This window comes from Equus asinus, chromosome 20 (genome assembly GCF_041296235.1).
Source record: "Equus asinus isolate D_3611 breed Donkey chromosome 20, EquAss-T2T_v2, whole genome shotgun sequence".
Lineage (NCBI taxonomy): Eukaryota > Metazoa > Chordata > Mammalia > Perissodactyla > Equidae > Equus > Equus asinus.
The window spans coordinates 102,647,840-102,675,479 of NC_091809.1; the positions used below are offsets into that span (position 1 = coordinate 102,647,840).

Sequence of the window (27,640 nt, forward strand, 5' to 3'; positions counted from 1 at the left end):
GACTCCCATGGGCCATGATCCCAGAGCATCCCAGTCCAGCTGCTTCCTGACCAGGGATAAAGGAGCTCCTTGTCTCTTCTTTATTTATTGATGTAAACATTTTATGTAACAACTTGTGTGTGCAGGGCACTGCCCTAAATGTTCTGAAGAGACCAAAGAGGACATTAAGCAGAGTCCCACCCCTGGGGATCAGGGACGTGACAGTACAGCTCACTCTGCCTCTGAGCTGCTGCTCTGTGCCCGGCTCCGTTCCTGGCCCCAGTTATGAAATGCACAAGACACATCAGGTTCCTGCTCTTGCAGACCCCATATAGCGGGAGGAGATGGACGTTAGACAAATAAATCTGAATTAACTAGAAAAATTGGATGGTGCTAAGGGTTAAGACTGGGAAGTCAAATAGTGTGTTGGGGTACAGGGTACCTTGGCAGCACCTTTGGATGAGGTGTCCAGGACAGGCCCCTCCGAGGAGGGGACATTTCAGCTGAGATCCACATGACAGGAGGAGCCACAGGTCAGTTCTGGTCAGCAACACTAGCTGCTGCGACAAACTCGGTCCCAAAGCTCGGTGGCTTTACTTATGACCGTTCTTCTGTGGTTCACTCCAAACCTGACACAGATGTTCCTCGTCCGCAGGCGGCCTGCCGGGTGGTGATACAGGCTCCGTCTGTGGGCCGGCCTTTCCACAGGGCCTGAGTCCTCTGCTGGGAGCTCTGTGTCCCCCGCAGGTGGGGAGTGGACAGAGCACAGAGGATCCTGCAGGAGGGCCAGGCCCAGAAGAGATACATGTCACCTCTTCCCACAGTCCACTGAGCAGGACTTGGGGCCACACCACCTGCAAGGGGAAAAATGAAATCCACGCACCTGGGAGGGAAAGGAAATGGGCCATGGTGACCACATAGCGGCCTCTGCCACCCCAATCTCACAAGGAGCAGGGCAGCCTTCTTGACCCAAGAAATGAGTAGCACAAGGAACCTCGAGTGGAAACGGGCCTGTTGTGTCTGAGAAAGAGGGGGATGGCCAGCGTGGCTACCGCTTGATGGGCAAGTGGTCAGAAATGGGGCCAAAGAGGTGGGCAGGGCCTAGAACACGTGAGCTTCGAAGTCACAGTGAATCTGCGTCTGATTTCACGTGTGATGGGTAGAGGTTGGAGAGTTGTAAGCAGGAATGTGAGATCATCTGAATTGGTGTTTCACAAAGATCCGTCTGTTCTATGGTTAAGGCGTGTAGGGGAGCATGAAGGGAGGGAGATCACGTCAGAGGCGGACAGCAGTGTCCCCCTTTTCACCCAACTCCAGCCCCCTTGCTGTTCTTGGAACATTCCAGTTGCACTCCCCACCTCTAGGCCTTTGCTCTTTCTGTGTCCTCTGCCTGGTACCCTTTTCCCCCACATACTCTCACTTCCTCAGGTCTCCACCTGTGCGTCTTGCATAAAATAACCACCCCCCACCAGCCAGCACTCCCTGTCATCCCCTCGGCCTTGTTTTATTTTTCACCACTGCAAATATCACCACCTGTCATGTAGGTTTTCTTTGGTTATTTCTTCTTTGTCCCCTAGCCCCACACCACCAGCCAAAAATCTAGAGCATAAGCTCCATGAAGGTAGGACTCTGTTGGTCTTGCAGATATTCACACGTTAGCTGGAGTGGATGAATGGCTGCTGCTGGAGGGATTTCAGATATATTCTAGAGGGAAAGTTGACAGCACGTGGTGACGTGGAGTTAGGGAAAGAACAGAAGAATCCGTGAATATTCCTAGACTTGCAGCTTGAGTACCTGTGTATGTGGAGCCGTCGTTCCTGGGATGGGGGCAGATACAGATGGGGCCGGATGGGGTTCAGGAGCTCTGGTCAACCATGTTAAGTTTGAGATGGCCCAGAGACATCACCTGGAGATGCCAACCAGCCTGGGGGGCTTGGAGGTGTAGATTTGGGAGACATGGGCCCCTGGGTGGTGTTGAAAACTGGGAACCTGGAGGGGTTTTCCGGGAGGTTGATTGGGGGCAGAGGGGAAAGGACTGAGCTCTGGGTTCTTTGAAGACAAGTGGAGCAACCAGTGAGGTGTGGGAGGAAAGCCAGGAGTCTAGAGAAGAAACTGTGTGAAGACGGGACTAGTAACTGGGCCGGATGCTGCTGAGCAGCCAAGTGAGATGAGGAGAGAATGGCAATGATGCACTCAGCTACACAGGACTCTCAGAAACATGGGGAGAACTCTCCCTCCAAACTGCTTTCCCCATGGGGATGGGGCGGGGCGGACTCTTGGCTCGCCAGCCCTTTTCAGACATTCCGCAGCGTCCGTGCACACTGGAGATGTTTGTTTTTGGTCTAGCTTTCCAAAGGGTGGGCAGAGGGCAAATGCTCCTTTCCAACCTTGAAGGGTTTGCAAGAATGTGCAAATCTAGATGTGAGAGGCAGTTCAAAGAAGAAACCAAAGACAGAGGAGTCAGGGCTCAGAAAAGTCCCTGCCCTGTGGGCGAATGGAATTGTGGTGTGGGAAGGCAGCGTTTCCCACACTCGAGGCGTTTAAAATTAGAGATGCCACCAGCCCTGCCTTCTGGACAAGACAGTGGGAGTATGCCACAGTAACCTGTTAGGGACCGAGTAGAGAAAAAGAGACGTCAGTATGTGCCCCGTGCAGTGGCCCAGCACGTCTTGAGCGCCCACTGAAGATCGTTCAGGAGCCTGGGCTCTGGAGCTAAGCAGACCTGCCAGGTTTGATCCTGACTCTGTCATTTTTAATGGGCATGTTAATCTCTCTCCGCCTTTGCCTCCCCATTTTTAAAATAGAGATAATTCTAGTACCTCTTCATGGAGTTAGTGGTGCATGGAGTAGATGAAATAATATGCTGCAGATGCCTAGCACAGTTGTTCATGTAGTCGGTGAGCGTTGGCAGAGTCTGTTCCATGGTCAGACGCTAGAAATGATGCAGAGAAGACCCTGGTCCTAGAAGGGCCAGCAGCCACGCAGAGGGTAGCCTGTTAACTACAACCAAGTTCTCGGTGATGTACCAGAAGTCTGGTGTGGGATGGAACCAAGGGTGAAGGCTCTGTCCTGGGCAGGAGGGAGAGGGACTGACTCTTACTTGGGCCGCTGCAGACGAGCTGTTTGAACAGCATCTCTGTGTTGTAGCGCATCCCTCCCATGTGGCCTCGCAGTTGTGTGTTTCTGAGAACTGGCCACTTTGGGGGAGCACAGGAGGGCCTCGCACTCTTGATCCAGTTCCTCCTGACACAAGCTTGCTTCATTTTGGTTTGCTTCCCTTTGTAAAGTCATTGCGGCCAAGCTTCGCAAAGTAACCCACGTGATGTTTTCCATAAAGTAGGTGCTGAGGAAATATTGTCTCTCTTGCTGAGAAACCTTTCTGGGGAAAAGGTGCAGACCCTGTAAGGAGGCTGGAACATACTGCCTTGCCATGGAACACCCGACAGAGCGGACTGACAGTGTGGACCGAGGCCCACTGTTGTCTGCCATGGATTGGAGCCGGCGGGATCTGTCCAGGGCATGGTTTGGCTAAGACCAGAGTGTCACAGTGGAATTTTGTTCAGACTTTACACTCCATTTAAACCAGGAAACCATAGTTCTCTCTCAAGAAAGAACCAGTTTTTGCAAGCTCCCCCTGCAAACCTCCCTCGCCAAAAGTTTCTCATAGGTATGAAATGGGAACAATTATAGTATTTTTCAGGAGTCCATTGGAGATTTCAGAAGATTTTGAAGCAGAGAAGCTCCCTTGGCTGCTGGCAGCTCCTAAAAAGAGGAGGCAGTTTTCCTCTCTTTGTATCTTTCAAATTAAAACAGTTCAGGTGCAGGTCAAGAAAACAGCAGCAAAAAGATTTGGCTGTTCAGGTGTTAAATTTTTCTTCTAGTCCTTTCTGCCCCCAAAATACAATTACATCTCTTTTAACAATTATAAATGGTTTTCCTTTGGCAGTTAACGGTTCCGCGCCCTCAGCCAGTTTCACGGTCAGGTTTTGCTTGGCCTCACGTCCGGGACTTGGGTTGTGGACAGCAGGCTCACGTGATTGTTCTGCAGAGACCACAGGCTCACCATGTCTTTCAGAGATAATCGGCTTCAGCTTTGCAATTTTGTGAACGTGGGATTTTTTTCATTTTCTTTTTTCTATCTTCAGTCCAAGAAATGTCGAAGCTTTCTATTCTATCACCCCTCCTGCCAGATCCTATGATCTTTGAAACCAACAGAACTTCTAGCAGACTGCTGTTTCTAACACTGCAGTTCATCCTGGGTTTTATGATCTTGCACTTTGTGCTAACTTGCCAGGTGTCTGAAGAGTGAACCTAACTAATCAAATAAGGAGCCCAGCCTAGAAGGACCACCTCATAAGAAAGGGCCTCACCTGGGTGCCATGCTCACAGGATCTGGCGTACAGCTGGGAAAGGAAGACAACTAGCCACACTGTTGTAGTTGTCAGATGAAAGTTTGGCTTCCATGTCATGCTATCCTCTCTGTCTCTAGCTGCCTGAGATGTTTCTCTTCCATGCCATGAGCTTCTTAAGCAGTGTTGGGGGGGGGGGGGCAATGGAATAATGTTCCTCTCTCTAGACACTTTCAGAAGAGTGGGTTTCAGAGTTTGTTTCTGTGACCAGAAACAGACTAACTCCTTCCACACGTATCTTTAGGTAACTTTTCCTTTTTGGCAAATAAAAATCACCACTCATCTGTTTGACCCTGGACTGTCTGCTCTTTGAAACAGATAGTTGACCTCGTTTCTCTGAGTGGGTTTAGATCTCAAGGGGTTGTGGTGTTGTTATAGGGGCCAGGCTGTGTACACATTGCAGGGGGTTCAAACCCCCAAGGTCACTGCACCCTTTTGCCAGCTCCTGTTTATCCTTAGATTATTAGAATTTTGCTGAAAGCTGCACCAAAGCCATTGTCATTCTCAGAGCTCTGCAGAGAAAGAGTAAAGAGAAGCAGTAAAATCTGTAAATTTCAGGTGCTCTTGGTATTGTCACCTCCGGGAAGTACTGGGCAGCTGGTTATCCAAGGTCACTGCTGCACAAATCTGATGATGGACATGGCCCAGCGGTCACTGTAGGACTGAAAGGAGATGAACTTGGAGCTGCTTTCATCAGTAACGTTCCTCTTTCCCTAGGATTTCAGAGTGCATGGATAGTGAAGCCGAGACGGTCATGCAGCTCCGAAACGAGCTGAGGGACAAGGAGATGAAGCTGACAGACATCCGCCTGGAAGCCCTCAGCTCTGCACACCAGCTGGACCAGCTCCGGGAGGCCATGAACAGGATGCAGGTGAGAGCCCGGGAGCAGGAACTGAGCCCAGGCTATCTGGAAGGGGCGTCAGGAGGCTTCCCTCCACCACGCCCCAAGGGCTGCATCAGAACCTGGTGGCAGCCCTCTGCTTTCTGAGCCTCTCTCTCTTTTCAGGTTTTCCCATTCATTGCTCCAAGATCAGTGTTTTGAAAGCGTAAGAGCACCATCCCCTCCTTCGCACAAGGCTTTCAGTGGCTCTGCCTTGGCCTCTTGCATGTGCTGCAGTCTCGTCACCTGGCCTTCAAGGCCTTCTGCAGCATCTTTTCAGTCTTAATCCACCGCCCACACCCCCCAACTCCACCTTCCAGACTCGACTTGCGAGCCAGAGGGAGCCGCTGACTGCTCCCTTTGTGTGCCCCTGGAATTTCTGTCGTATATCCCTCCTCCACGGGCTGTTCTGCACATCCAACTGGCCCCTTTCCTCCAGGCTCAGCCCGATGCGTCTTCCTCTGCAAAGCTTTTCCAAGTCCTCCATCTGGAAGAATATTCCTATAGTGTTGTTCTTACTGCCCCTCACCTTCTGTCACGGATTGAGGGTATTTGGGTCTGCTGGCTATTCTTTTTTGCTTTCTTTCTCTGGATATAGCATCAGTGTTTTGCACACGGCAGGTTTTTCCTAAATATTCCTAGAATGAAAGACCCCTGTGAGCTCTGCCGTGTGGGGCCTCAAAGAGAACAGCATTTCCCAAAGCAGGCTCCATGGAACACTCATTCCATACTCATTCCATGAGAGGCTCTGTGAGAGGAGAGCTCCTCGTTCAAAGATGTCTGAGAAATGCAGCGCACAGTGCACCCCTCCGACATCCACAATGCACGGCAGCTCATTAAAGGCTCTGAGCACTCCCACAGTAAAGAACCCTGTCAAACCCAGAGCTTCCCAAACCTCTTAAATTATAAGACACTTTTTCACTTAATGCTCAGGCAGCAGACTGGGAAACATTCTGAGGTCTTTCCAAAGACCAGTTCTCTGAAAGGGTGGACGCTCCCTTCCAGACGGGTCTTGTGTATACCGCAGAGGCCGCAAACGCTGCCGAATCTCTGTGATGGTGGGACTCCCTCTGCCTTGCCTAGGATACCCGCTTGATCCCTGCAGGGAACTTTCACATCCCTCCTCCAGGAAAGGTTTGTCGGCATCACATCCACTTAGTAAGGGGGCGTCTCCCTTACTCTTCGCAGAGTGAAATAGAGAAGCTGAAAGCGGAGAATGACCGGCTGAAGTCGGAGTCTCAAGGCAGTGGCTGCAGCCGGGCGCCGTCCCAGGTGTCCCTCTCTGCCTCCCCGAGGCAGTCCATGGGCCTCTCCCAGCACAGCCTCAACCTCACAGAGTCGACCAGCCTGGGTGAGTCCATCACAGGGCTGGGGCAGGTCAGGGCCCTCGTCTGGCACTCCGCGCTCCAAGCGAGAGCCCCGAGACAAGCAGACAGACCAAATGCAGAGGCAACAGGCGTGTGTGCACTTGGGGTGTGCGAGTGTGTCTGCGTGTGCGTCTGCTACCAACATGAGCCCAGCCGTTAGACTGCTGTCATGCTTTGCTCCAGCGCCCCAAATTCTCCAAGCCATGAGCTTGGATTCCCCTCACCCACCACGCTGAGTTCTGTTTGATCCATTTTAAGAGGCTGACCTGCAAGCTGAATGCTGCCAACCAACCCCGTAGTGGCAGGTCCCTACTGGGGCAATGGCTTGGTCCATGACCTTCCTGCCTTTGGGATGGACTCCAGGCGGGCACAGTCATTAGCAAACGTGATCCAGGTTTTCTTTGTGAGCATACTGAGGCTGGCGCTTTGATTTCTTATCCATGATGCTGCTGTTTGCTCTCGTTTTGGTTGAGTCTCCCTCGCACTTCCATCTAGCAAGGTGCATCGTCAGCCCGCTGGCTCCTTGGTTGGTCCACCGTTGGTTTCTGTGGTTGCACTCGCCATTCTGCCCTTCCCCACCCCACTTCCCCCGCACCCCGACACCTGGTTTGTCCCGCTGCTGTGCCAGTGAGCAGCGGGGGTGTCAGGAAGCCGGCTTTGCTGTCCCCTGTGCCTAAGGCTGTTGATGTTTTCCATTCGCAGACATGTTGCTGGATGACACTGGTGAATGCTCGGCTCGGAAGGAAGGAGGCAGGCATGTTAAGATAGTTGTCAGCTTTCAGGAGGAAATGAAGTGGAAGGAGGTTAGTTGGATCCTTTCCCTGCTCGGCCTGTCCCCTCCCCAGCTAGAACTGCCTAGCGTAGTGATTTCATCGTCAGACCGAACCACCTCAGCGCCTCAGGTGGTCTGGTCATACTACTAACACTTTCCTGACTAACCGTCACCCCCAGCAGCATTTTGACACAATCGAAGTGACCACCTGCCCTCCACCCCAGCCCGCCCTCAGAAAGTCTGATAAGGGGTACTAAAGTGGCCCCACTTCGCACTGTCATGTAACCGTCTAAACACTAACATCAGTCAGAAATGGCTTTTCTGAATTTAATATATTCCCAAAGCACTTCAAAGGCCGCTAAGCACATTTAGCGAGGAAGATACAGAAATAAACTGACCAAGAGCACCAGTTTTATCCAGTCGTCAGAGGCTGCCAACGAAGGAGATGCTGAGAGACAGAGGAGGCCAAGCCCGGGGTCACATAAGGGGCTACAATTGAAGCGGGGGGTGGGGAGGAGCATCCTGACTCCCCAAGGCTGGGGACCCGAGTTACCTGATGGTTTCTTCGTCTACCAGAGGCTAGAGGCCGTATCCCCACGAGAGACTACTTTGGGGTCGAGGTGGGGGTTGACAATTAAGGTTGATTTTTAGTTGTTGATTAAATCCAAATGATGCTGTGAATGACCATCTGTCAGAGAAGGGAGACTCAAGACCTCATGAGTCACTATTTCAAGTCCCCTTGAGTTTTTTATTTATTTCTCAATATTCTCGCCGACATGCTGTTGTAGTCTCGGGCAGCTAGGGAGCCCGTGGTGCCCACCAAAACACAGCATTTGCAGCTGTACTTTTCTCTGCCGGGGGTTCCCACTCTGTGGGTGGCTCTCTAGTCTCCCTGGAGGGGGCAGGCCCAGAATTTTGGAGCTGCCAGGGGTTTTAGCATCATCTAGCCTAGAAGGATCCAAAAAATAGCTCTGTTTTCAGAGCTTTGCTAGTAGAGTGATGGACTATCAAAGGGGAAATCCATTCCTAGAACATTCTCATAATTAATGTCAGTGATCCCTGTGAATGCGTTTTATCTAGTGATCATCAGCACAAACAGATAGATCTTACATTTTTACAAAAGTCTGTGAGTCACTTTCAAAAATTGTATTTTCCTGGATCACCACAGCAGCCAGATGAGCTTGGTTGACCAGATGTTATCATCTCCATTTCACAATTGAGAGACCCAAGACCCAAACATCGCTTACCTAAGGCTACAGGGCAGGTGATGCGGCCAGATCATCTCACTGCACGACTGGTGCTCTTCTTGCTGCTGATGTTGCTTACCTGCCAGAGACACCCCTCCCCACCCGACCCCCACTCGCCTAATTCTGTATCCTTAGCAGCATGTCAGATATTTAAAAACCCATCAGAATGGAATGTTCTATTAGCTTTTCTTTAATCAGTATGATCAGTTAACCCTCACTATGCAGAGCCCTGTGGGCAGAAGAGTAGAAAAACATTATTTTTTGTGAACTTCCTGGAGTTTTACTGGTTTTCTGAATTGAGCATGTTTTAACTTAAACGAAAAGCAACAAACAAGAAACAAAAAGGATGAAAAAATTTAAAACATTTTTTATCCTTGAAGGAGTTTAAGGTCTAGCAAGGAGATAAACTTGATATTCAAACAAGACAGAAGTACCTAAAAAATTGACAAGTACAGAATATATCATTATGTAAGTTGTGTACAGATCTACTGAAGCAGTGTGAGCTCTGAGCTGATCATTGAAGGCTGCCTGGAAGAGGTGAGTTTGTAAGGTTTGGAAAGGGAAAGATGGCAGACGGGAGAGGGGAGAGCATTCCAGGCAAGAGTTGTGTGATCTACGCACTATATGAGGTACACACTGAGTAGAAGGTTCTAGATTCCAGAGAAGAGGCCCTCTCTTCCTGATCCACAGCTTGCTGTGTTAGCGGTAGAGCAGAGAAAGGCTTTAAAACTGTTGCATTCAATCTAAGTGATACCTGGTGTTAAGACGACAGGACTTTAATTCCCCCTCAAACCATTGGGGGAGTTCTAGGACAGTCTGAGTCCTTCTAAACTGTCATAAAAGATCCACTTGTTTTTCACCTGCATACATTTCCTTACCCTTAGGATTCCAGACCACACCTCTTTCTTATTGGCTGCATTGGAGTTAGTGGCAAGACGAAGTGGGATGTGCTCGATGGGGTGGTTAGACGGCTTTTCAAAGTAAGTGTTTCAAGAAGATGGCTACGGCAATACACCCGAAGGGGGGCCTGGACTTGGGGAGGGAGAGGGCGGTTTGAGTCCTGAACTTGGCCGCTTCTCAGGCGTTTGCCCACATCCTTATGTTGCCGGGACTCTTCCCCCAGCCCTCAAGGGAACAGAAGGAAGATGGTAAGTACAGACTGGTGACTGGCCAGTCTGTTCCCATCTGCCCTTGGCAGTGGTTGGCCAGCCAGCGAGAGTCATTTCCCCAGCCTTGATCATTTATTTCAGCCTCTCACTGTGGCCTGCTAATGTCCAGATTCTCCCTTCGCCTCAGAATGTGTTTATTGAATATGCTTTGGAATGTGTGCTCTGTGGCTGGGGCTAAGAAATCAGAATTCCATCCTTCATTTTGGGGGGATTTGATCCAATTTGCCTGACATCCTTGCTAACACTGTAGAGTCTGTGATTTGTGCTACAAATGACATTAATAATCTGATCAGGGCCTGGCCCAGTGGCTTAGTGGTTAAGTTTGGTGTGCTCCACTTCAGCGGCCTGGGATTCATGCGTTCGGACGTGGGCCTGCACCACTCATCAAGCCATGCTGTGGCGGCGACACACATACAAAAAGTAGAGGAAGATTGGCACAGGTGTTAGCTAAGGGTGAATCTTCTTCACCAAAAAAATTAAAATAATCTGATTAATGGCCAGTGTCAAGGATGTTGGCATAGTTATTTTTCTAGTTGTTCTAATGACATCATTGGAGTGAATGTTCCCACAGGAGAAATAACTTAGAGGTACCGAGTTGAACCTGAAACACAAGGTGGTTTGAAATTGACCTGAAGTCAGTCAGTAACCATCAGTGTTCATTAATCGTATCCCTGGAGTAGTAATAGCCCAAATTTTTTGTGCTAGAGACCATGCTAAGCTCTTTTCTTACATTACCCCAGTTTATTTCCAGGCCTATGAGGAAGATCCTGTTATTTTCCCTTTTAAAGGTGAGGAAAGTGAGGCTCAGTTTGGGTCACTTGCCTACAGTCATGGATCTAGAACTGGACCATATTGGTCTAGTTGAGCTGGTCTGACTTCAAACCTGGTTTGACTAGTACACTGTAGTCTCTTTCTAACATCTAGACTCAGGTGGCTTCACACAGAGAAAATTCTGTTCTTTGACCAAAGATCTGTCACCATCTTGACAGGCCCATCTGTAGAAATGTGACTAGGCGAGAGATGTGAATGGCTCAGGGCAGACCAGTCCTGCCGCCCAGGCCAAAACCTCACGTTTGCTGATGGGCAGTTAGCGTCCTAGGCTCAGAAAGACAATAGTTTGGGCTGAAAAGAGCCTGTGGGGCATCACAGGTGAGGCAATGAGACCATTAAAGGTAGAAGCTTGTTATGGGTCTCCACCTCAGTCATTATCCAGCCACCTCAGAGCCCACAGACTTTCATCCCAAGTTCACTGACCTTAGACCTGTGGGTCATTCACCTAGGAGGGAACACTTTCCAAGTTAAACATACGTTTCCTGTTGAAAGATCAAGAGCTGCTTTTTTCTGGCAGCTCTAGATTTTGCTCCCTTTGTCATCAGTATGGTCTTTGAGCCAAAAGAAGGGGCTAGTGGAGAGATCTCTTGTCAGAATTACTTCTTTTCTTTCTTTTTTTTTTTTTTTGAGGAAGATTAGCCCTGAGCTAACATCTGCTGCCAATCCTCCTCTTTTTGCTGAGGAAGACTGGCCCTGAGCTAGCATCTATGCCCATCTTCCTCTACTTTATATTGGGACGCCTGCCACTGCATGGCTTGACAAGCAGTGGGTAGGTCTGCACCCGGGATCCAAACCATCAAACCCCCCAGGCTGCTGAAGCGGAACATGCAAACATAACTGCTGCACCACCAGGCTGGCCCCCAGAATTACTTCTTCATGAATTCTCCGGCAGCATTCACAGACCCGATATCTTCAGGACTTCAGTCGAACTTAGAAAAAGCAGCCTAACTTTCCATGCTGGGTTCATCCAGACTAAACGTTCACAGTCTTATTAGGGTTCCCCTCATGGCTAACCAAATAAATCTGTATTTTAAGAGGGCTGTGATGCTCGGGCATCATCCCCATAGGAAGTCAGCTCTTCTTCCCCTCGTTCCACAGCTCAATTTCAACTCAGGCGTCAGCTGGGAAGGAAGAGAAGATGATCGTAAATCACCCAATGAAAACATGAGTCATGGGCAGATTTTTGGCCACATCTTTGATGGGGTCTTGCTTTTATTTTTTCCAGGAATACATCATTCACGTCGACCCGGTGAGTCAGCTCGGGCTGAACTCCGACAGCGTCCTGGGCTACAGCATTGGGGAGATCCGGCGCAGCACCGCCTCTGAGACCCCTGAGCTGCTTCCCTGTGGCTACCTGGTTGGAGAGAACACCACCATCTCTGTGACCGTCAAAGGTAACCTGGCACTTGCAGAGGCAGGAGCTCCCAGGAATGGCAGTCTCTGTTTGGGGACTTGGCGTAGGAAGCCGTGGCCACGGTTTTGTTTGTGCATATGGTTGTGGATTGTTTGTTTTCCCTTGCACCAGTTATTCTTATCTAAGCAAGTTGAACAGTCTTTAGCTTTTGCAACCACCGTCGGAAGCAAATAATTTTAGTTGATTGCTAAAATTATATAACAGCAGGTCCCATTAGCCTTATGACTCTGAGATGATGGAATCTTAATAACCCTGTCGACATGGGGCTCTACCAGTACCAGTGAACTCTTCTTGCCAGGAGGCCTTGGACGTGCTCCCGTTCCACAGCGGGGAAAACCACGATTTGCTGTGGGTTTGGAGGAGTTCGATGAAGCCGCTGAGGCCCCTGCCCACGCACGAGGCTGCAGGAGCTTCCATTGCCTCATCGCCCAGAGTTAAACCCCAGGCCACAGTGTGTCCCATGGAGCTCTAGGCCCACAAAGTATATTGTGGGGGGAAAAAAGTTTCATGGCCAAATAAGTCTGGGAAACTGCATCATGATCCCCATTTGGGTTTGAGGGCAGGATGACAGAAGTGTACTGGTGTGCTAACGGCTCTGACCTTTGTTGTTGTAACTCCTGCCATTAAAAAGGCTGTTTAATCCAGTCTGACACAAATGTATTTGCCTGCAAACCCCCTTTTCCTGTATTTTCTGAACCACCTGAAGGACGGACTAATAAACACTGTGCTGGGCTCACCCTTCCCGTCATCCCGTTTCCCCTGGAGGCGCTGGTCTTGACTGTGGTTTACAGTGCCGTTTTGGGGCTTTTTGGATGCGGATTTTGTTTCCTGGTTGGTAGGTTTTCCAGAAGCACCACTACGTTCCTCATCAGTAGGAATCGAGGCCTCGTGGTGGGCATCCGTTACTGCTCGAGCCTCACATATAGCTTTATCCTGCTGGCAAGTGCAATTCCATGGTTGTGGCCTCGGGCTGCAAGTGACAGAAACCTACTCAAAACAAGCTTTAGCGAAAAAGGAGGTGTGTAGGCTCACGTACCTGGAAGATCCAGGAAGACACTCCAAACCCAGCTGACTCCAGGTGCTCCACCCGTGCCGTCGGGACCAGGCCCATCAGCCTTGCTCAGCACTGCTTGCTTGTCCTTGAGCTCTCTGCACATGGCTGATGAAGGGGCCCTGGTAGCCCTCAGCCGTCTTTCCAGCTTAGGAACCTACAAGAAAGAGAATATCTTTCTGGAAAAGTGAGACAGAGAATTCTTAGAGGTGATTCTGGCCCACCGCAAGTCAAATGCTCATCGCTGAATCAGTCATTGGGACCAGGAAGAGGCTTTGGCCCAGTCTGGTCACAAGCCTACCCAGGGGGTGGGTGAAGGTGCTGGGTCAGCCCCACTGGAGCCACCTGGAATGAGCTGCCCATAAGAAAGAATTTTCCTACGAGGGGGAGGAGGAAGGGGTACCAGGCACATTGAAACGACTCTCTACTCCGAGAAGCCTTTGAGGAGGGCCTTATACATCATTGACTCAGACTGCATTGCCTCCACGCTGGCAAGCGTGCCTTGTCACTTACAGGTGGGCATTACAAGTACCGAGGGGTACAAGGAGTGCCCTGTCACTGAGACCAACCCAGCCCTCTGTGGAAACAGGGACGAGATTATCTGCCTCTGCTGGAGCAGGCCACCCCATCACGGAGCCTGATCTGCTGCTCTCTCAGCACATGGCGTTGTTTTACCATCTCGAGGGATCAGCGTGGGTTTATTTTTAAGTGATACCTAACTCTTCTATTGTCCTATAGGGCTTGGAACTTAGGCTTTCAAGGCACTAAAACCACTCAAGATTCTGAGCGGAAAGAGATCCGTGAGCTGCAGATGATTCACTTCAGTGGTCCTGGGGGATGGGGTGTGACCACGTGCTCCGAAGTGAGGTCGTCCGCAAATCAGTCACTCCTGGGGGTCTTATGGCAAAAGACAGAAATGGCAACAGATATGCAGAGAGAGGTGCTTTAGTGTTTCCCCTGTTGCTGCTTACAAGTTAGACGTGAGACCCAGTGCTCCATGCTTTGCATCACGGTTTGAGCCGTGTAGGCCGTATCGAGCCCAGTAGAGGAAGGTCTCAGGCCTGTGTCCGGAAGAAAAGTCATTTGAGAACCTTCATCATGGTCATTCTGGAACAGTCACTGCATTTAGGAGCTATTCTTGCTTGGGATGTGGGAGGGGCGGATCAGAAACAAGCATATAAATGCATTAGGTGGGTCTGTTTGCAGAAAATAATTATATGGAAGAAAGATGTTCTTATAAAACAGAATGAACACTCTCCAATTTATTTTACCTACATGTACTGGTTTTCTTGAGATGAGTTTTTAACGGAGTTACCTTAGGTTCTGGACGTGTAACCCTGGATGGCTCTTTTCTGGGGAATGATATCAAGAAAACAGCTCTTTGAAAGCCCACAGCCGTGACAGTGAAGTTGGTCCGGGCGAGAAGGGGGAAGGTGTTTCCTCGATATTGTTGAGGCTCCAAGTCTAACAGTATTCACATCCCAAATCAGATGGCCTCACCTTGCGTTCTTCCTCTCTCTAAAGATAAAGTGTTGATACCTTCATGGTACATCTGAGAGTGGGCAGCCGGGACACCTGGAAGGTTCACCTTTGGTTTGAGCAAACACCATCTAAGGTGACTCCAGACAGAAAGCCGGCACCCAGAGTCTTAGGGATTCAGCAGAGGACAGACAAGGCCCAAGGGCCCAGATGGGAGAGGTGAATCAGAGTCTGGGAGAGCCAGCCAAGCCGGGGGCCAGAGCACATGGTGCTGATGCATGGGAGCAGCGGCAGTTTGCTCTCAGCCTCCGGTGCACCTGGTGGGCAGGGGTCCCAGGTCGGCAGGCTCCGAGGAAAGGGTGGCCTCCGGTCTTGGCTGTCCTAGTCAGGCACAGATGGCTCCCCTTTCCACGGGCTTCCAACGCCCCCATCTCTCTGACACAGGGCTCGCGGAAAACAGCCTGGACGCGCTGGTGTTCGAGTCCCTGATCCCCAAGCCCATCCTGCAGCGCTACGTGTCCCTGCTGGTGGAGCACCGGCGCATCATCCTGTCCGGCCCCAGCGGCACCGGGAAGACCTATCTGGCCAACCGGCTGTCGGAGTACCTGGTGCTTCGGGAGGGCCGGGAGCTGACGGACGGGGTCATCGCCACCTTCAATGTGGACCACAAGTCCAGCAAGGTGAGGAGGCCACTGGGCGGCTGCTGCCTTTCGGAACTGTTGATGCCGCCACCGCCCTGATGGGAAAGCAGCATTCCCCACTTGCTCTCCGCTGGTGTCTTTAAAAGCCCAGCGAAGGAGCTCAGGAAGGGCATAGCAGAAAGGACAGCTTTGACCCAAAGCTGCCTGGCAAGAAGTTCCATCTGTAAGTCAATCTAGTCCATTTCTTGCTTCCCCCCATGAGCTGGGCATGATGCTCAGTGCTAGGAGTTCCTTAGGATCACCTCAGATGTGCCATTTCAATTTACCAAGAATTTTTCATGAGCCTGCTGGATGCTATTGTTTTTCCAAAATGAAACCTCCTTTTGTGAAAAATAATAATAATAACAGCAGCTTGCATTTATAGACTGCTTGCCCTGTGAGCAGCAAATCAGCCGCCTCACAGCTCTACCTCCAAGAGAGTCGTTGCCACTATCCCATTTTACAGAGGGGGAGACTGAGGCTTGAGGCAGATGGTCCTGTGCCATGGGCCAGAGCTCCAATCTAAGTCTTGGACTCCAGAGCCTGCCAGTGGGCTCGATCCTACTTCACAGGGAGTGATGGAAAGTTTGGACAGTCTGACCTAGTCCCGGCCGAGGGTTGTGAAGTGTTTCCTCAGACCTGTTTGCTGTTCACGTGGTGGGAGTTGATGGATGACCTGCTCTGGCTGGCCCTGTGCAGTCACGGTGGATTGCAATGACTCCTCCCCCTTCGGAATCACCTGGTGTGTTTGAAGATGCTGATTCCCATTCCCTGATGATCTAGTTCAACAGGTTGGGGGGTGGGGAGCAGGAGTCTGTGTCATTCACTAGCTCCCCAAGTGACTGGTGTAGGGGCGGGACTAGAGAGAAGCGGTCAGAGCCTCTGGGTGAGGAAGCTAAGGGAGGCTCCCTCTCTTCTGGGACCAGGGAGAGAAGGACTCCAGGTGAGATTCCAGCCCCTGCTCACTCTCCTGGTCGGGCCCCCTTGTGCAGAGCACAGCTCCTCCACCGCACCCCGCAGGCCTGAGGAAGGGAGGCAGGCTCCCGGGCTCAGAAGCCACAAGTCCTGTCCTTGTCAGGTGCCCGAGGCCAAGAACCCACAATGGAAAGGAGTTAAAAGAAAGAGAAATTACTAGAAGTTGGGTATTTTCTATGCTAGCAAGTCACATTTTGACTTACTGGGAGGCCCGGGTGTATGTGTTCGTAGGAAGTGGAGGAAAGGTCGCCCTCTGAGCAACCAGGCTGGCGTGCAGGACAGTCTGGTGTGGCGAGGAACATGTGCTGGGGCAGGCGGCACATCTGGGTCCAGCCCCACTGCTCACCCTCTGTGCCATCTCAGGCCACTCACCTGAGTTTGTGCCTCAGCTTCCCTACCTGTGAAATGGAGGTGGTCACAGTACCCACCACAGAGGGTCACTGTGGGCTGCAGAGGTTCGTCTGCATAAGGCCCTCAGAGTGTGCCTGGGCTGAGCCATGCTGGTTGCGTGACGATGAGATCATCGGGCAGTCATTCTGGGTTCCCTGACCAGCCCTTAACTCACCGTTTCAGCCTGTCCCCGATTGCACCATTATTCTTCCTCTTCCTTTCCTGACACGCATCCATAACCCAGCCACCCTGGGCTGCATTCTGGCTCCAGCTCCAGCCAATCCCCACCTGTTCTTCACAGTTAAATTCAAAGCTTACCCTTCCAACCAGACCCTGCAAGGCCCCCCGTGCATGTCGACCTCTCTCCCTTGTACTATTGGTTTTCTGCCGCCCAGCACTCATCAGCTGTGCTTGTATGTGTGTGTTGGTGGGGGGAGGTCCTTTGCTATGTTAATTCATCCCGAGCTGCCATGTAAACTGCTCTCAGGCACATGCTCTGGAAGTCCAGAGATGTATAAGGTGCCTGCCCAGGGAGCCTATTGGGAGGTTGGCATAATAAGAAATATCAAGAAAAGTGACAACACTTGTAGAGAAGTGGCACAGCAGGGATATAGAACCGTGCCTACTGTGCTCTTGCCCAGGCTGAAGGTTTTCTATTATCCAGTGAATGCCAGGAAGCAGGACCCAGACCTTCTGACCCCTGCCCACCTCACATCTCCTGAGACCCAAACTGATGCCCTGTAGCAGGTGGTCACTCAGCACGTGTTCCCCACATGGCCTCCGGAAGGGCCTTTCCTCCTACGTTGGCGGCTCAGCATGTTCATCTTCATCGGGGTGCGTTCACTCGCTTGTTCTTCCCTTGGCCCCACAGGAATTGCGCCAGTACCTGTCCAACCTCGCCGACCAGTGCGCCAGCGAGAACAACGCTGTGGACGTGCCCCTCGTCATCATCCTGGACAACCTGCATCACGTCGGCTCCCTGGGCGAGGTCTTCAATGGGCTGCTCAACTGCAAGGACCACAAATGGTAAAGGCAGACTCTGGACCCCCTGGCCCTGGGAGAACGGCTGCTCTGGGACCGGTGCTGCATGGGGAGCTGTGCACACCCATGGCGGGGTCGGCATCAGCAGGGGCAGGCAGCCGGCGTCTGCCCGGCCACACAGACTCCCCGGGCGTCTGTGAGCGCCTTCTTCTCGAGCGTAGCTGAGACTCACAGTGTCTCTTCCCTCATTTCCCCACAGCCCGTACATCATCGGCACGATGAACCAGGCTACCTCGTCCACTCCCAACCTGCAGCTTCATCACAACTTCAGGTGAGGGGTCACTTGTTGGCGCCTGTTATATCCCAGGCATTGTGCTGAGCTTTTTTCCCAGCTTAGCTCATTTAATTCTCACAACAGCCTCAAGTAGGTAAACGTATCATTCTCAGCTTACAAATGGGAGACTGAGGCTGGGAGAATTAAGTGACTCTTGTGAGGTCACACAGCCAGTCACTGGCAGAGCTGAGACTTGAACCCAGGTCTCTGAGTCCTGGGGAGGCAGTGTCGAGGAGGCAGCTTTGGGCAGGGCCTGGAGGCTCGCTTGCCTGCCCTGCTCATCACCAATGGCGCATTTCTCTCTTCCAAGTGAACCCCAGCCATGAAAGCTCTTGCTTATGAACCTCCCCATGAGGCTGGTTCTCCGGGCCTCTGCGCTCCAGCTGCTGTGAGCCCTCCACGCCAGCATGGGGCCGAGGCTCTCCCACTGCTGGGTGTGGGAAAGACTGTGCAACACTGTCTTGCTAAGTTGTGTGGCCACTTGCCTGGCCATCACTAAATGCCCTTTGCTCTGCCCTGATTCCCGGCTGACTCCTCCACTCCTCCTCTCCCGCCTGGGCCCTTAGATGAGGGTGAGAAGCCATTTCCTGGGGTGGGATCCCCTGTCATTTTCACTGGCCACTCTGCAGGCACCTCTGAGGGAGAGCTACTGAAAGTGGACCTGAATTGTAATTATCAGGGAAATGTCAACTCCTCCAGGCCACTGGGATCGTGCAGGCTGCATCGCGCTATCTCTGCATGCATGCTGTCCCAGCCTTGTCCATGCCTTCTCCTGAATATCCCTCAAGTCCTCCTTTCTCCTCCTTCGTCCTTGTTCACTGCCACATCACCTCCCAGCACACTGCTGCAATCATTTTCTCACCACTCTGCCTGCCTGGAGCTTGGCCCGCGTGCAGGCCATCCTCTGTGCCGGTGGCAGCCAGCGTGAGTATTCTAGAATTCAGCTATGACTGTAACACCTTCATGCTTCCAGTCCTTCAGTGGCCTCCAGAATGAAATCCAGGCTCCTTGGGTTGGCAGGTCAAGTCTAAACTCTGGTTACACTGACGCTCTGGCGGTTTCCCCAAACGCTCCACGCTATTTCTCCTGCCTCCTCAATTGCTGCCAATTGCTCTGCACCCACCCACCCTCCATCCCCCGCAGCCCCTGCTCCTGCCTTTCCTTATGTGGCTGCTCCGTCCCTCCCCTCTAGTCTCAGCTCAGACGTCCCCTCCTCTGAGGAGCCTTCCCCAACTGCCCAGGCTTTGTCATGTCTCATTTCTCTGCTTGCTGGTCTGCTTCTTCCGCTAGACTGTGAGGTCTTGGGGACCAGGGACTGTGTCTTAGTTCTTGTTAGAGCTCTGTGGCCCAGTACAGGGCCTGACGCAAGCACAAGAGGCAGTTAGCTCAGTGGTTAGAGCTCAGGCTCTGGAGCTGGACTATCTTGGTTCTAAGCTCTTCTGTTAACTGGCTGTTTGATCTTGGACAAGTTACATAACCTGTCTGTGCCTCAGTGCTTCTATCTGTAAAACGGGGGTGGCGATCATATTTATGTCACAGGGTTGCCATGAGGAATCAGGAGTTAATGTCTGTGCAGTGTTCAGAACAGTGTTGGCACATGGTGAGTCCAGCTTTAGGATTAGCATACATACCTTCCAGTTCCCGTCTGCTTTGATTTGAGAGGTTGCCCACCATTTTCATCCCCGTCATCATCGTTGAAAAGCATTCCCGGCTTCCTCCAGGTGGGTGCTCTGTGCCAACCACACGGAGCCTGTGAAGGGTTTCCTTGGCCGGTTCCTGAGGCGGAAGCTCATGGAAACAGAGATCAGTGGGCGGGTGCGCAATGTGGAGCTGGTAAAAATCATCGACTGGATTCCCAAGGTCTGGCATCACCTCAACCGCTTCCTGGAGGCACACAGCTCCTCGGACGTCACCATAGGTAGGTGGGAGGCCAGGTGGCAGCTGGCAGGCAGGTGGGGCGGGAAGCAGGGGGGGATGCTGCTCCCGGAGCTCTGGCCTCCTCGGATCACTCTCCTCGGGGTCCTGACCAGGATAGCACTTTGCAGGCACAAGTCAACTGGTTGCTGCACTGTCCATACGGATAGAGAAGGGGTCAGGGGGATGGCCCGAGAGAGGCCCCAGACCGCCAGTCACTCAGTTCCGGGGCTGTGTCTCTGCCCTTCTCCCCTGCCGGGTGCACTGGTGCTGGTCAGCAGCAGAGAGATGTGGCTGGCCCGGGCTGATGCAGAAACTGCCAGCTCAGTGAGGAGCCCCCATCCCAAGGCTCTCCCAGGTGAAAACAACTCTGCCAGATTGGCTCTGCTTTCAAAATAAAATCTGATCAACATGCCTGAAGCTTTGGGTTCAGAGGAAAATGGGTCACTGATCACCCCACCCTCCTGGCGTCCTCATTTTAGTTTGAGCTTCTGTTCCTGTCCTTGTGCAGACGCACATACATGTTTTATGAGTTCAGTCATGGTGTGCACACAGGATGTGCTGTTCTTTCTAATCTCGCGTTGTCTCGTGAGCATTCTGTGTGGATGCTTGTTTTTTATAATTCTTTTTAAAGGCTGCAAGGTAATCAAATCATCATTTCCTTAACCATCTCTGTTCTTTCCGACATTGAGCGTGCTTCCGTTTCCAGGATTCATGATACTGCAACGAGCCCCTTTCTCCATAAAGCCTCTCCTCTCTTTTGGGTGATTTCCTGGAGGAGAGACGTCCCGGGTGGTGTTAGGTAGCCCGGGCATCCTGGTCTGTGTCCTCCACTCGCAGCTGGTATTCCTCCTGTTGCTTAGAAAATCCAGGGGCCCTGCTGTGAGGGATGCAGACTGGCTTCTCCTGACCCCCCATTTCGGGTCTGACTGATTTTCACTGTGGTCCCCAGGCCCCCGGCTCTTCCTGTCGTGCCCCATCGACGTGGATGGCTCCAGGGTGTGGTTCACTGACTTGTGGAACTACTCCATCATCCCCTATCTCCTGGAAGCCGTCAGAGAAGGACTCCAGGTGAGGAGCACACTGACCACTGGCCTCCTCAAAGTTGGGGGGATGGTTGGGGCTGGCCTGGTAGCACAGCAGTTAAGCTCACATCCTCTTGCTTTGGCAGCCCAGGGTTTGCTGGTTCAGATCCCGGGCACGGACGTACGCACTGCTCAGCAAGCCATGCTGTGGCAGGCGTCCCACATATAGAACAGAGGAAGATGGGCGCAGATGTTAGTTCAGGGCTAATCTTCCTCAGCAAAAAGAGGAGGGTTGGTGGTGGATGTTAGCTCAAGGCTAATCTTCCTCAAAAAAAACAAAATGTTGGGAGGACTGTTTTGGTGACCAGATGAGTTGTCTTTATCTCCTCCTTCAGAAATCTGCCTGAAATGGGGTGACAGCCTCTCACCTGTGAGGCCATCACTCTAGCACAGTGTAGGACATGGTTGGCTGCAAATCCTGGCTTGACCACTGTTGGCTGTGTGACCCCAGACAAGTCATTTAGCCTGTCTGTGCCAAAGTGCCCTCATTGGTAGAAGGGATTAGTAATAATACTCTGCCACAGAGTTGTTGCAAGGGTTAAACATAATCAGAAGTGCTCGGCATAGTGAGCGCATAAGAAATGGAAGTGTACTGGGGCGGATCACTTCACAGTTTGCAAAATATTCTCATGTCTGCTATTTGGTTCAAGCCTTACCTCAGTCCTGGCACCTGGACAGAGACTTTTTTTTTTTGTCTCTGTCTTTCAAAAGAGGAAAATTGAGGCTCAAAGAGAATATATGAATTGCCCAAGGTCATAAAAGTGAATCTTGAGGCATCTGGGATGTGAGTCCAGCCTCTGGCTCCACTTCCAAGTCTGAGCCCTGGGGCTGTGGCACTCACCACCTGCCACCAGGCCCCTCACAGGTGATCCTGGGGCCCCTGAGGCTTAGGTCCCTCCTGCCGCGCAGCAGCTGGAAAGTACAACTCTTCCCTTCTCATCCAGCCCAGAGTAACCAAGCCAGGGGCTTAGCGGTAAATAGGGTCTTGCCACGGTTTTACTGTTGAGCCTGGAGCAGCCTGAGCAGTGCGTGGACTCCCAGCACCCACACTGATCAGCAGACATTGTGCACGGTTGAACATCCAGGAGCCGGTCTAGCAGCCAGCTGTCCGAGAGCTTCTTTGTCTCCTTGGTCCCGCGCAAGGGAAGACGCGAGATGCTGTTGTAGGCCTGTGGAGGGTGGGAGAGGGCACGCCCATGTGTACATGTGTGATAGTGCCCATTAATGGCTTTGGTCGGTGTTTGTCATTTCTGTCCATTTGGCTGAGCCTGGTGAATACTTGGCTGCTTTGTACCATGTTGCAGCACTGATGGTCTGCAGAGGCGGTCGGACCAAGGACTCGACAAGGAAGGTGTTGTACCTCTTACAACTGGTGTTTCATTGAACTGGAGCATGTAGGCTGCAAATTCAAGCCACCATGTGGAAACATAAGTGTATTGTGAGGGCAGAGCGTAGCAAGAAATGAGGCAGTCCCTTGACCAGCCCCAAATCATTAGTTGGCAGTGTCTGAAGATCATTAATTGATGGGAGCATTTCCATTCTCTCTAGTGAATGTGGCTTTCAGAAAAAAAAACTCAGAAAGGTTTCAGATCTCAGCAGTGGAATCTCCCTCAGTAGATGAATTTCCTCGCCTGGGTAAATTGACCATAATTTAGTCTTTTAGCAAATGGATTTCTTAGTACCGCAAACCCCAACAGCCACCCAGTCGTTCCTATTTTCTCAGGCCACTGGTAGCATCTCTCCCTGCTGGATTGTTGCAGTCTGTTTCCTTGCAGAAGCTGCGCCCCTCTGTTCTCCATCAGTGGCTTCCCAGGACTGTGGAATGCCCAGCACCCCAGGGAAACCCATGCTGCTCAAAAGCAGCCGAAGGAATTGCAGGTGGAAGAGGCGCACTGTTTCCTCATCATTCTGCCTTGCCTCTGCGGTCACCCACGTGCTTCTTTGCTCCAAATATATCTTCTGGTGAAGGACAGGGAGGAACAGGAGAGTATGCGTGGAAGGACTCACGGGCTCCTTTGAATAAGGGTTTCCCCTGCCCAAGGAGGCACTCTGGGGAGGGGGAGACTGTCTGTGCTCCAGCCTCAAACTACACGTCAGCAGGCGCATGGGTCCTCACCAAGGATGGACAGCGCTGGCATCCTAAACTTCACAAAGGCCTGTGGGCATGGCTCTGAAAGGGGGTCTGAACCCCGCTTCACGTCCTGGAGAGGTTGCTGATGGAGTTCATTGTGAAGGAACTTCTTTCCCACAAGAGCAAGGCCACAGTTTGAAAAGACTTGAGGATGGCTGTGGAATAGCCCCTCTGGGGCAGGGGACAGGGACGTGCCCCAGTCTCATGAGACGTACCAGTTCCGTGTGAGGCAGGAACAGGCCTTGCTTCCTGGTGCTGCCAGGTCTTTTAAGGCTAATTTTTCAAGAGCGTGGGAGCCGCCAGGGGAGGCAGCCAGAGTTAGCATTTTACCAGGTTGCTTAAAAGTGAGCCCCCCAGTCTCAAATCTGTGACCTCATCGTCCTGATGAGACCAGGAGGCCCCAGAGAATCTGCTGATTCATGAGGAAAGCTGGTGTGTACTTCGTGCCTCTGGTTTTGAAGGGAAGTTTGCTGACTTTTATTGGGGGCCTACTCCTCACCAGCGCCGTGCGGGGGGCCTGACACACATTGTTGCGTTCAGTTCTGATAGCTTGGTGTGCACCTGGTGGACGAAGGGACCAAGGCTCACGGGAGGTTTGACCCCTTCCAGGTTCACTCAGCGGCGTGTGATGAGCTGGCGTCGGTGCCCGGGTCTAGCTGACTCCTCAGTTACTTCTGTGAATCTCAGGTTGTCCTGAGGACCCCATGTCTCCACCCAGAAGCCTCAGGTGGCTCAGGGAACCAACACTTGTCTTTCATATAGTGGACTTCTACATAGGATTTCAGTTGACAAGATGATTCCTGTATTTAAGATCCTCTGCTCTCCTTCCTCTTACTTTGAGTCCATGACTACTGTGTGCTGGGCCCTGTGCAGGGTCATTTACTCCTTGCCTGACCCCGTGAGGTGAGTGGTGTGGCCATGAGGGGAGCACCCTGCGGTTCAGAGCAGGCAAGCCCTTGGCCAAGGTTCTAAGCTGAGAAGAGGCGGAGCCCGCAGAATGGGCTCTGATGGGGCTGCCTGTGGGGGTGGGCAACACACAGACCCTGCTGCCATCAGCCCTCAGAGGTGCATCCTTGCCTTAAGGAAGCGTGGCATTGCCCCCTAGTGGCTACCAGATACCTTTGCAAGTTTTGAGTCTTCCCAGTAAGATTAGAGGGGGTATGTGTGTATATAAGGACCTTGATGCCTCCATGTGTGACATACATGTGCATCCTGCAGAGTCTGAAGCCTCACAGTGGCCCAGGTTTTGGTTTCCAGTGTCTTGGCCCCGTGTTCCTGATCCAGTGGTCATACCAGGCTCCTCCTGGCTGACTGGCTGGCTGGCTGCCTGCCTGCCTGCCCGCCTGCCCACCTGCCCACCTGCCCAGAGCTGCCTCACGGCTCTGCAGTGGGGCCAGAGAGCTTTGTGATGTTTCCTTTGCTCACCACAGTCCTTACCCAGCCTCTCGTCACCTGCACTTGAACGTGTCCGGCAGCAAGCAGGAGGCTGGTAAAAGTACTTTCTGTTCTCGCAGGTGATGTTGGCATGTGCCTGGTGTACGTTTGTCTTATGACTCAGTCCCCAGGCCTGTTCCCCTCGGAGTTGCCGTTGTAAACAGTTGCCAAAGTGTCTCAAGTCTGCAGCGGAACTCAGAAGGCTCCTGTCCCCCTGGTGGACAGATCACCCCACCTACTCTGAGACCCTGGGCGAGTCTTCCCTCCCTAGGCCTCAGGTTCCCCATCTGTAGTCTGAAGTTTCGACTAGAAGCCTGTTTTATCAAGCTGGCTTCTGTGGAGCCCCAAAGTTCCTCAAACTACTCAGTGGTGGGGTCTGGAGAGAAGAGCAAATATCTGGAAACCCCTGGGCCAGCTTCTCTCCAAGGACTTGATGAGCTCTGAGTTCCAGCCTCGGTTATTCTGCAGCCCTGAGCATCCCCTCCTCCAGGTGGAGGATGGAGACAGAAGCAGTAGCTGTCAGAAATGAGGGCTCAGTTCAGCCTCACATGCATGAGGTCTGGCTTGGGATAGGCAGCTCCATTCCGTCAGGAATTCCCTTGGAGGGAGAAGCTTCTCAAAGTTGCAGGAATGTTTCTAATCTGGAACAGGCCTCTTCAGTTCTAAGTGTCCCCACATGCTTGTGTTCCCCTCCTCCCTGGCACGCACCTACACATGATCCCTTCCTGCTCAGACTGTGACATGCCTTCAGAATGCCAGACTGCATTCTCCGACCTGAGACTCACCGCCGCCCCAGGTTGGGGAAGATTTAGTAACAGACAGAGGCAGAGCGCTAGACGGGAGGGGTGCTGGTGTCTGAAAAAGCGATGAGGTCATGGGAGGCTGTGTACATCTTGAGTGGAGGGGAGGCAGCCTCAGTGGAGGGAGATGGGTGGGCCCATCTGCAGAGTGGGCAGGGGGGCAGCTTCCCTGATGAAAGTCTATGTAGCTTAGGCAGTCATGAGACCGCTGGAGGGGGCAGCAAAGCCAGCCTGGGTTGACGTGTCCTCGTCTGGAGGGCAGCCTGGTCTGCGTCACCCTGCTCCAGTTCCGGCTGAGTCCTGTGGCTCTTGCTGGTACCAGGTGATTCAGAGCAGACTCAGGAGGGGGAGAGAGGAAAGGTCAGACAAGGAAATTGGGGTCCTAGTGTGAATCCAGCTCTGCTCTCATTCTAGTTCGAATCCAGCTCTTTTCCCACTGGCTCTTCTCTTTAGGTCCTAACTTTCCCATCTGGTAGATGAAAGGGCTGGGATAGGTGACCCCAGTTCCTTTGAGCTGAGGCAGCCTGTGACTTGGAAAGACGTGGTTTCATCAGTTGTTGCTCAGCCCTGTTCTACGTCAGCATCTTGCCCTCACTCCCTGCTCAGCTGCAGGAGTCCCAGGAGGGCAGAGGGAGCTGACAGACAGACAGACGGTGGGCCAGATGTCATTTTACTGTAGAAGCCCCCTGCAGCCACTGTGGTTCAGGAGCTTTTGGTCTTGGTACCCCGTGGTCCCCGGTGGAGGGGGTGCCTCCCAGAGCCACAGCCGGCACTGCCCTTGGGTCATGTCTTGGCCTGGCTGTGAGCACTTCCCACCACACATGCTCGGACCCCAGCGGGGTATGGGATTCCAGTTCTGCCTCATCTCGTCCCTGCGCCTGTCTCCTCGTCTGGGAAACTCGGGGAGCAATGCTTCTCGGAATCACTGCTTCTCACATCCCCGGCGCACAGTGAGCTGTCAGGTGTGGCAGCAGTGGCGGCGTTAGAGGGGAAAGAGAGAGAGACTGTGCCCCGCCACGTAATGCACAGAGCCTCGCCATGGGGAGTGGGGCAGCCTGGGTTTTCATTCTTTAAAGAACGTGCGTATTTCTAGAACTTGCCAGTAAGATTCACTAAAATCATTTTATCATTAGATATTTAAGGCTTAAGAAAAGGAGCTTGGAGGCCTGGCACTGGTCTTATCAAATTAAGTGATAAAATAGTTTTCTGTTTTAAGAGCAAATTACTTATTAAGGGCAATTTTGAGAAATACGTGAGGGAGGAGAAGTACTTATAATTCTACTTCCCACATGTAACCTCTGGTAACAATTTGCCGTCTTAAGTAACCAGTGCTTCTAGAGCGGGGCTCTGAGAGTCAGACCCGCGTCAAGAAATGGGGTTTTGTGGGACTAGGACCATTCGTGATGCCCAGCACCCGATCTGTGTGCTGTGGGCGGGAGCACCAGGTGGGATACTAGAGTCCGCTCATGTGAGCTGATAGTCAGCACCTCTTCCCAACTCGGCATCCGTGACGTCATGGGGATAGTTTCCAATCGGCCCTGGTGGGAGTAGTTACACCGCAGGAACTGGCAAATGCTTCAAATCAGGGGTTGTGTGTCGAGCTGGATCAGCAAGGCTCAGAGTTCAGGGTGACACAGTGAGTCAGTGGCAGAGCTGAGGTGGGAACCCAGGTCAGCCTGACTCCAGAGCCGGAGTCCTGACCCTCAGCTCATGCTGCCCTCCGTCTTGGCACATCAGGCTGTGTGTGCCTTGGATGACTTCTTTCCCAGCATGGGGTTCTGGAAGTGAAATGACTCTGTCGGGGGACTCGTAATGCTGGGTTTGGGGAGTTTTTCAGAAGGCTGCAAAATCAGGGCTGCAGTAGAGGTCTCAGCCCACTTTCTGAGTATTCTTGCTCTTCCTGTTTTCAGCTCTATGGGAGGCGGGCCCCCTGGGAGGATCCCGCCAAGTGGGTGATGGACACCTACCCTTGGGCAGCCAGCCCACAGCAGCACGAGTGGCCTCCCCTGCTGCAGCTCCGGCCTGAGGATGTCGGCTTTGATGGCTACTCCATGCCTCGGGAAGGGTCAACGAGCAAGCAGATGCCCCCCAGCGATGCTGAAGGAGACCCGCTGGTGAGTTCTCAGCTCCCAGAGCAGTTCAGCATTCATTAAGCGCCTACTGTATAGTGATGCAAGGCACGCTGGAAATAGGGAGGTGACTGAGCCCTGGCCTTGCTTTGGAAGGCTGGACCCATCACATGCTTGGGGACTTTTTTACCAATATATTCTCCCATGGTTCTAGTTTTTCACTAAAGCCTTTAAACCCTCTGAAATTTG

General features: G+C 52.2%; 1 protein-coding gene across 11 annotated transcripts in view; it reads left to right on the forward strand.

The window, feature by feature from the left end:
- The window catches only part of NAV2 (neuron navigator 2), a 706,055-nt gene that overhangs the window by 672,356 nt on the left and 6,059 nt on the right, over positions 1 to 27,640 (forward strand). For all 11 annotated transcript variants that reach the window (XM_070491341.1, XM_044752510.2, XM_070491340.1 and 8 more), the window contains 11 exons: positions 5,106 to 5,259; positions 6,457 to 6,619; positions 7,338 to 7,438; positions 9,539 to 9,634; positions 11,880 to 12,048; positions 15,043 to 15,278; positions 17,515 to 17,669; positions 17,884 to 17,955; positions 19,680 to 19,876; positions 20,825 to 20,943; positions 27,233 to 27,436. In XM_070491341.1, the coding sequence (XP_070347442.1) occupies positions 5,106 to 5,259; positions 6,457 to 6,619; positions 7,338 to 7,438; positions 9,539 to 9,634; positions 11,880 to 12,048; positions 15,043 to 15,278; positions 17,515 to 17,669; positions 17,884 to 17,955; positions 19,680 to 19,876; positions 20,825 to 20,943; positions 27,233 to 27,436 (1,666 nt within the window). The remainder of the gene's footprint in view (positions 1 to 5,105; positions 5,260 to 6,456; positions 6,620 to 7,337; positions 7,439 to 9,538; positions 9,635 to 11,879; positions 12,049 to 15,042; positions 15,279 to 17,514; positions 17,670 to 17,883; positions 17,956 to 19,679; positions 19,877 to 20,824; positions 20,944 to 27,232; positions 27,437 to 27,640) is intronic.